Source organism: Chamaea fasciata, unplaced genomic scaffold, assembly GCF_029207755.1.
Source record: "Chamaea fasciata isolate MVZ Bird 193981 ecotype frontalis unplaced genomic scaffold, bChaFas1.0.hap1 SCAF_3, whole genome shotgun sequence".
Lineage (NCBI taxonomy): Eukaryota > Metazoa > Chordata > Aves > Passeriformes > Sylviidae > Chamaea > Chamaea fasciata.
Genome location: NW_027094088.1, coordinates 80,644,668 through 80,653,670, shown reverse-complemented (window position 1 = coordinate 80,653,670; position 9,003 = coordinate 80,644,668). Strand labels below are relative to the sequence as shown.

Sequence of the window (9,003 nt, the reverse complement as noted above, 5' to 3'; positions counted from 1 at the left end):
GTTTTTTTTTTTTTTTCAGAGGAATACAGGTTCACTCATCATTACAATAAGCATATTCACACTCCCACTGAGCCTGTTTGAGACTTCCAAGACCAGCATGGTGTATGAATGAGCCTAGTAAGAGCTACATACTGCAGACTCTTAGCCAATATTTTTCAAATTTGGGTCAGTCTGAGGCACCATGGCTGAAAAAGTATTGCCACAAGCATTGTAAAATAATATTTTATATTCCCTTGAAGTGCTTTTTGAGGAAATTAGCCTTCATTACTGAAGCATCTCTCCTGTAAACACAGAAAACAGAAAATACCTCTGCTGACAAGGGCAGCATTGTAGGGCAGGGAAGAAGAGTAAACATTGAATCTGCAGGAAGAAGTGGACTGATTCAGCAGCTGAATCAATCAGGCATGTGAATCCCTTCTCCCCAGCAGAACCCCAAGCTTCAGGACCTGCAGCACCCCACCAGCTACAGCTGGCACCACCTTTACACCCAGGCAACAGTACACCATTGCCCCCTGGACCTACAAAATTGGTAAGGTGGAGACGTCAGCCCCTACCAAATATACCTCAAGGACAGCAGGACCCCCACATTCCTGCCAGCATACTGGTTTGTGGTGCGCTGATCACAGCCATCATAAAGCCCCAGTCCCACAACCTAAACTGGGAGGGCAGTGAGGGCGTGGAGTTGCCATGGCACCGATTCATTTTCGTGTTTCAGACCATTTGCATGGCCCAACTGGTGCTGGAGTGAGTATTTTTGGCAGTGGCTGGGGAGGTTCCTCTGCAGCTGAGTACGGCCAGCCAAACTCAGCTGGCACGAGGCAGGACTTTTCAAAATGTCTTGTGCTCCAATCAGAAAGCAGCCGAATGCTGCTCTTCCCAGAAAAGTGCTGCCCTTGTCCTCTTTTAATGAAAGCGAACTTGGTATTCAGTAGGAGCAGGCCAGAGCTATTTCAGACACGGAAGACAGCAGACACAAATCAATAGAAAAAAATAACTTCTTTTTATTTACAAAAAAATCCAAATATTGGATGCTGTAAACAAAATTCACAATCTGTTCCCTCTAGAGTCTGTTTTCCATCAGCTCTTTTTCTGTCTGTGACAAAGCCTATAGTCAAAATGTTCCAAAAGAGCAATCCAAGGAGCAGTTTGCTGCAACAGGATGCCTTGCAGAAGGCAACAGTTGTAAGGAAATTTGAGGGAAAGCAAATCTGCACAGACTCCTACAGACTGCAGGAGCCTGCAGTGCCTTTAGCCAAGCTGTCTTGAAATTTGCAGGCTATTTTTTTTACTATTTATTTTGTTAGCAAACCACTATTACAACAGCAAAACAGTACACTGATTTTCTTTCTTGCAAGGGAAATTCTCTGCATAAAGAAAACCATACAAAAGAATATATTCAAATAGGAGCTGAATATGCAAATACAATTTTTCCTTTTCTGTGCAGTTTTATCTAACACACTTCATTTTCTCAATTAAAAAAAAAGCGCCTTTTTTGAACCGGTAGGAGCTTCTGATGTGATGCAAACCAAGCATTTAGTAAGAGCTGTTTAGAGGATTTGTGTGAAGGCCTTTGTGCAAGATAAAAAATATTTTAAGTGCAATACGAGAAACTAGAAAAATATCATCTTTTTGGTCTTCTAATTGCCCTTCTATTTGTAGAAGAAATGTTCTTGCATTTTAGAGAACAGCTACATCTAAGAAAAAAAAAAAAGAAGAAGAAAAAATCCCATTCAAAAGCTCTTGGTTTAATCGATCGTTATATTTAACCAAGTTTAGCGCCCTGTTGGTTAGCAGGAAATTCAGCTGTGGCACAAACAGTTTTACTGTAATCAGGTCAGTGTCTTTAATCAGTTCAGCTCTTTAAAAGGGGCACTGTCTTCTGTAGCACAAGCTCTAACCTTACAGCTGATTGGATGGGATAGATCAAGTCTACAAAGCAAGAACACAGTTATTAACTTTAAAAGTACCAGTGTGCTGAAGAGGAGAGGAAAAAACAGTTAAAAAGAAGTCAGACTTTATGGAGGGAAAGGTGCGCAAACCACAGAAATAAACCAGCTTTGAAAAGGGGTTCTTATTTTACTCTTGGCCTGAACTCATGCCTTCTTCCCACCTCTAACACCAGGCACATTTTAAGCCACCAGCCACAAATAAAACAAAGCTCCACCAGTTCCACCACTTGGTCATTAACATATGTAAAACAGATCTGGAATACCTATATAATATATATAAAAACATATTATATATGTATCAAAATGCAAATGCCAAAAGGTGCGGTTTAGCTCAGACCCCTGCTGTATGCACTATAAGGTAACTAGATGCTGTCAATCAAAAAAAAAAAAAAAAAACCAACCCACAATAAGATTTGAGCTGAGGGGAAGTAATTCAAAACTTTCTTTCAAGCAACAGCAAAAATAAAGGGTTCTTCAAAGGAAAACAGCACTGTATCATGTATTACCAGCATTCTGTGGTTGTGGCACAGCTATAGATTCTCAAACCCTTTTAAAGGGAGCATGAGTCATTTATTTGCTGTAAATAGCTGTGGGAGAGAAGACATACCATATTACCAGCTGATCCTATTTCCCCAGCCCTCCACTCGCTTCCGCTTGCAAACCAGGAGCAGGAGGTAAGGGGAACCAGTGGACCAGGAGCACCCAGCCCGGACCCTCCAGTGGGGGATGCAGGGAACCTCACCGGGACAAGAATCCCGTGGGAGGCTGTAGCCAGCACGAAAGGAAGGGAAGGTGGGGACAAGGTCTGCGCGTCAATGCCAGGAATGGCAATGGACCAGCTTTTAAGTTTCCTGAAGGACTCGCAGGGAAGGTGCTTCAGTAAACAAATCGGGTTCCTATTAAAGTGCCTGCAGAGTGAAAAGTACAAAGCGTGACAAAAATAGATGTACCTTACTCGCTCCATAGGGAAAATACACTGCCAGGACACGAGTCCTCTCCCTCTCTCTGCCCCTGACTCCAAAGCCAGACCGCACCTGTGACCAGGAAGGGCACAGACGGATTTCCTTCAAAAGCCTGAATTCCCTTTTTTTTTTTTCCCCCCCCCCCTCAGAAAGAAAAAGCAAAATATCAGAGTCAAGTGTCACTTAGTCATTAGGTTTTCAAAGCACAACAAAGAATTTAACACCTTCAGAGATGGCACTGAAGTGAAAACAGCAGCGGAGGTTGGTTTTTTCCCCCCTGCTGGTCTTTCGGGAGAGGAAATGAAAGTGAATAGCTATTGTTCCAATGTAAAGTGATTCCATTTAAATAAAGTACAGTACTAAAATTGTAAATGCAGTGTGACAACCAGATCAAAGATGTTTAATAATTGCATAAAAATATATATATATAATATATATATATAAAATATAATTTTAAGCAATCCTGCAACACTCTTAAAAAGGGTTCATTTCACATTTGCTAAATTCTAGTGGTCCTGGAATGCATAATGCATTCTATTAAAAATACTCCTTTAAATATTAACAATTAGTGTTCAAATTACCAACTAATACAATATTCTTTAGCTGTCAGGGGGTTTAAATAAACCTATCTTTGATCCACTTTCCACTGAAATTACACATCATGGAGGTATGCAGTCACAACATTAGTGGGTTAAATGTCAAAATGGCATTACAGTACAAAACAGTTAAAAAAATCAGCTTGTCATACGTTTCTCCGTCTGTGGAAGTATTATGGCTCACAAGCAACCCACTGAATTACTGTAATCCTTGTTCTTGCAACCAAAGACATTATCTGAATCCCACCTTAATCCTGACTGGTTCATTTACTCCAAATTTCTCAGGTGTGGGTTAAAATTTTACTGCAAGGTGCCCACTGTCCTATGAAATCCTGTTGCAAACTGGAAAACAAGTAGTACTTTATTTAAACATTCCTTAATTGCTACATTTTCCTAGACCACATTAATATATATTGTGTGTGTATATATATAGATATACACCAATAACATGTACATATATACACACACAAACATATATACACACATACACACACGTACCTAGGATAATAGCACACCGACAAAACATTTACTCTATACAGGTATTTGCCAAGAAAAAAAAAAATAGGGCATTTCCTCCACCACTTATTCACAAGCTTATGGGTTGGTTTGCTTTTTTTTTTTTTTTAATCCTTGTGTCCCTGATAAAACAAAATGCATGGTTAAACCAAAAAACTATATTTTTTTTTCTCACTTCAAATTTTATGAAGGCATCAGGCACTTTTGATTACTATTGGTGTGTACAAATATAGGAACATCTCCTTTTACATATATATATATTTATATATATATACTCTACTGTATCTTCTTTGCTTGGATAACTTTTTTGTGAGATCTTTGGTCCTTAAGTATATACTTCTTGCCACAGCTGGTTTTCCAGCATTCTCACATTTTTAAAATGTGAGGCATGCACACAGCTGGAAATAATGGACTTTGTCATCGTACGTGTTTCTGTTTTTATAACTGTACCAATCCACTACTGTTCATTTGGAGCAAGCTGTTTCTGGTAAAGCATTCTAGTCAAGCAAGCTATACATTCTACACGGTCAATCCATAGACGGCACTTGCTGCAAGCCCCAAATGCAGTAATTCCAATATACATCTTTATTCAGCTTATCTCTGCTTTATGCCTCTAACTTTTAACTCCTGAATATATATAGAACTGGTTTTTGTGAAGATTTTTTTTCTTTTGTTGTTTTTTTGTTTTGTTTTGTTTCTCTCATATTCTCCCTTTTACAGATCCCATTCTAGAGTAAGAATAAAAATAAAAGAAAATAAGGCTTTCCCACCTTCTCTATGCCAAAGCTATGGGAGCAGATATTGCCAACCCATATTGTCATCAAGCATTCCTCCCTCACTTATTTCAGGAGAAGCTGGTTGCTTTTAATGACAGGCCTCTTGTGCTCTGGGGTAGGATCCAATTATTTTGGGGTTCTTTCTTGATCATGCTCCCATTAATTATTAGAAGAACCACAAGCTTGACTCAAGCTTGAAAACTAGAGCAGATCACCACTGCACAAAACACCCCATTTCAGAGGGACCCGTCGCCCCTTCCTACATCTTAGAAAAAGTTCTCCTCAGGGGGTCTACTAATTTCAGTTCTTAATTACAGGGCAGCCAAGTGGAGTATGTGTGCTGCTGGCAAGGGAACACCGTCTGAACCTGGGCAATATAGTAATTGCTGAAGTTGGCGTCTGCTACGTAGGGGGCTGGCTGGTAATAGCAGGTGACATTGGCCACGTTGGGGATGATATTTTGCTCAGCTAGGACCCGGATGGCCAGCATGGTGATCAGATTCAGAGTCTGTCTCCTCTCATGTCCCATCAGACACACTGTGCTCTCATTCACCACACCGTGAAGGGTCATGAGATAGTCATACTTGCGGTCTTCTAATCCCACAAAGTGGTTCTGCAAGTAGGACTCCAGCTTTCTCTGCTGTTCGCCAATATCTGAGAAGTCAATGAAAAACCTTGAACACATGTATCTCTGCAGGGATTTAATCTCAGATTCAGAGGCTGCCCTAAAGCCCCTTACCAAAAGGTTGCAGTACTTCAGAAGACCACCTCCTCTGATTTCTTCTGGGTTTCTGGTGGCAATTATCTTGTTGCAGAGGTGATCAAAGGCTTCCTGGAAATCCCCATAGACGCTCTCACCAATGATAGTTGGGTGAAAAGTTTCAGTCATCAGATTCTCTGAGCACTCATAAAAAAGCAGCAGGGAGTCCAGCTTGATTTGAAAGGAATCGACGCTGAATTCAAACTGCCGCCTCAGAGAGTCCACAAATTTCAGCTCCACATTTTTGCCACTGTTGTTGGACAGGGAGATAAGACTCCATCGGTCTGAATCATTGCATACTTTTACCATTTTCTGCACATAAGCCTCCTATAATCAGAAAGACAAAATGAGCAACTCAAGACAAAGATCCAAGAAAATTTTCCTTCCCTGCATCTGCTCACCCCTTCCAAGCCACCCCAATACTTCCATTTCATAAAAGATTTCCTGCAGTCTGCAGATACAAACCAGAGAATAACTGCTTAATGTGAGAGCTCAAAATGCTGTCACTGCAAGGGTATGACAGGGAAAGCTGTTCTGCTGGGACTGTGTCATGTAAGGTAAGCATATAGCAAGACTATTTTGTTCAGTCACTTCTAAATACATCTACAGACTAAGTCCATGGCACACCTGCCAAATATGCCTGCACCCATATGCAGAAGGTCACTACTACAATCTGATAACAAACCTTATTTATTGGTTTTCACTTCTTTCTCTACTTCCCAAAAAAAACAAATTAGCAAATGTTCATTCCCCTCGATCCTACCAGTGCAGGTTCCATAAATCAGTCCCATATTTAAAAAAAAAAATTCCTCTAAAAATCTGAAAGGATTTGGATTCAGCCTAATCAACTCAAGCGAAGTGTCTTCTAGAAGAGGGAATATGCCTCCCCACTGGGGCACTTAGCACACCTGGAAGCATGCCTTGCAGACGGGGTTTCCTTCTTGCAGATGTTAAATCCATCTACGCTCCCCGTGCACCCGGGAACCGGGGCCGGCACAGCGAGCTGCCGCCGAGCCGGGCTGGGAGAGAGATGTGCAGCGCCTGGCACACCCCCCAGGTAAAACAACGCTCCCAGCAAATCAACCGGCAGGGAGAAAAAGCTAATTAATCCTGAAGAGCCCCGGTCAGGGCGCTTCACTATAACCTCCTCCACGGTTTTAAGCGTGGGGCGAATAAATCGTTCGGGGTTCCTGTGGCTCGCGGGGGTGTGCGGGGGAGCTGCGTCCGTGAGCGCACCGCTCCATCCCCAGGGGGAAGGTGCCCATTGCCCTCAGGCAGGCGCTCACACCTGCCCGCTCCGGGCGCCTGGGCAGAGGGCAGGTTTACCTTGAGTGTGAGAGGCGTGATCTTCTCCTTATTCACCCCCTCGGGTAAGAAATCCAAGAGGCAGTCCAAGACCACGTCCTTCACAGTCTGAAATTCGGCTTCCCCTTTGAGGTCGGCGCAGAAGATGAGGTCCAAGTCCTTGTAGCCCAGGCCGCTGTCCTGGTGGAGGACGTGGCTAGCGGCCGAGCCGTTCAGCCGCACGTCCCGCAGGCCGATGCCCTTCTCTTCCAGCCGGCTCCGCACCACCTTGACGATCTGGCGAGGCTGCATGGCCAGCGTGGGGAAGTTACCGCGGCCGTGGATGGGGATGGTTTCGCTGAGGATGCGGTCCAGACGCTGCACTTGCTCCCAGCTCAGCACATTGCACTGCGCGCTCTCGCCGCCGTCCGCGGAACTCCCGCCGGCCTTCTCATCGTCTGCCATGGTGAGCGGCCGCCGCCTCCCTGGGCTGGATCCAGGCACGGCTCCGGCTCCCCGCCGGCCCCCCGGGGCCTCTGTCTCTCCGCGCCTGGCAAAAGAGGAAAAGCCAGCGGTCAGCAGCTGCGTGCACCCGGCGCCCGAGCTCCGTATCCCTGCGGCCGCCCTTTTCAGTGGGGAAGCGAAGGGACGCACCTACTGATTAGATTAAAAAAAAAATAAACAAATGAAATGGGGGTGGGGAGAAAAAGCCCCCCGGAGCCAGGTGGTGCTGCAGGATAAGGGAAGGTGCCCGACCTGCAGCGCCGCTGCCTGCGCCGCTCTCCGCGCTCTCGCCGGGGCAGAGGCCGCCCCGCGCCGACGGAGAGGCCGCCCCGCACCGCCCAAGAGGCCGCCCCGCTCGCTGCCGCCGCAGGCTGCCGTCGTCTCCGGAGCTTTCGTAGTTCTGGCCGGGAAAGGTCCCCAGTAGTTTTTATACGGGGTTTCTCCGCGCTTCCGGGGCTCCGAGTCACGGCGCCCGCGTCCCGCCCCCTGTATCTGCATGGCCGGCCTCGGCGATGCCCCCGGCCCGCCCACACCCCGCGCACCCGCGGGCCGCCCTCCCGCCCGCCTCTCGGCGCCGGCGGAGCGCCCAGCGCTGTCGTTCCGCACCGCTCCGCGCTGGGACACCCGCGCAGCACAGCGCAGCCTCCCCCGCACGGCTCCGGGGAGGCAACAAGTGCAGCGGCGCTCCCTGCTCCGAGCGGGGCGCGGCCCCTCCCGCTCCTGCCGTGCCTAGATGCGCGCCCAGGGGCACCCGGCTCCGCGCTGCCATTCATTCCCATTTTTTTTTTTTCTCTGTCTTTTTTACTCCCCCCCGTCTCCCCACACCCCCCCGACATTCCCGGTCATCTCAGGCTCAGCCAAACTTCATACCAGAGCGACGGAATTTGGCAAGGGCCCCTCTCCAAGCAGATGCCGAGGATCCCGGGCCGTGTGGTTTGCGCTGCTCGGCTCCTGACCGAGATTTCCAGAGCCGCCTGCGGCAGCGCAGCGGCATCACGCCGTGCCTGCCCGGCCCCTGCCCGGCCCCTTCCCCCGTACCCGCCCGCTCTCCTCTCCGGCGAGGGGAGGAAAAAGGCGTCTCGGACACCACGGAGGAGCCGGTGCCTTCCATAGGAGCATCCTGCCTATAGAGTACAACTTGGGTAACCGCGGAGCCGTAAAAATTACGGGGAAGGCAAGCATGTTATATAAACATAGCCATATATTTTATTTGCATTTTCTTTTTAATAATGATAAATGCATCTAATTGTTTTTCACCTGTTAGGTACATACACATAACATGTAGTTACTGTTTAAAATACAGATAGATACTAAATGCATATCGATGCTATTTCAAGACAGATACTATTTAGAACATATACCTACTATTTGAAACAGACTAAGCGCACACACCCGATGCACGCAGCAGCACCCGGGGCCGCCACCACCTCAGTGCGCACTCCGCGCTAGCGTAGACAGCGGGTTGCGCGGAAGGATGCAGTGCTGGGGGACACGGGGGGGTCATGGACGGTGTTGCGTCACCGCTCGCAGCTCTGTGACGCGCGGCAGGAGGGGCTAAGGGGGGTGCGCGGCGACGTGACGCGCGATTCCCTCAACCGAGCACTTAGCCGAAAAGGGGGGGTGGGCGGCATAGCCCGACGGGGGTTACTGTCCCCT

At 47.0% G+C, this 9,003-nt stretch overlaps 1 protein-coding gene across 2 annotated transcripts; it reads right to left on the bottom strand.

Moving 5' to 3' along the window:
- Positions 1-977: 977 nt before the first annotated feature.
- Positions 978-8,273, bottom strand: TENT5A (terminal nucleotidyltransferase 5A). Of its 2 annotated transcripts, none has more exons than XM_066179632.1 (3): positions 8,218-8,273; positions 6,886-7,393; positions 978-5,886 (listed from the first exon to the last, which is right to left on the bottom strand). In XM_066179632.1, the coding sequence occupies exons 2-3, from the start codon at positions 7,306-7,308 to the stop codon at positions 5,107-5,109; spliced, it is 1,203 nt and encodes a 400-aa protein (XP_066035729.1). In that variant the 5' UTR covers positions 7,309-7,393; positions 8,218-8,273; the 3' UTR covers positions 978-5,106. The 2 variants fall into 2 exon arrangements, with proteins under 2 accessions (XP_066035729.1, XP_066035728.1); XM_066179631.1 differs by lacking the exon at positions 8,218-8,273 and adding an exon at positions 7,600-7,705.
- Between the last annotated feature and the right edge of the window lie 730 nt (positions 8,274-9,003).

Bases quoted from the DNA above. Each gene is read 5' to 3' on its own strand.
- TENT5A (XM_066179632.1), bottom strand. From the start codon at position 7,308: ATGGCAGACGATGAGAAGGCCGGCGGGAGTTCCGCGGACGGCGGCGAG. The intron at 5,887-6,885 runs GTAAACCTGCCC...TTCTGATTATAG, and splicing joins TCACGCCTCTCACACTCAAG to GAGGCTTATGTGCAGAAAAT.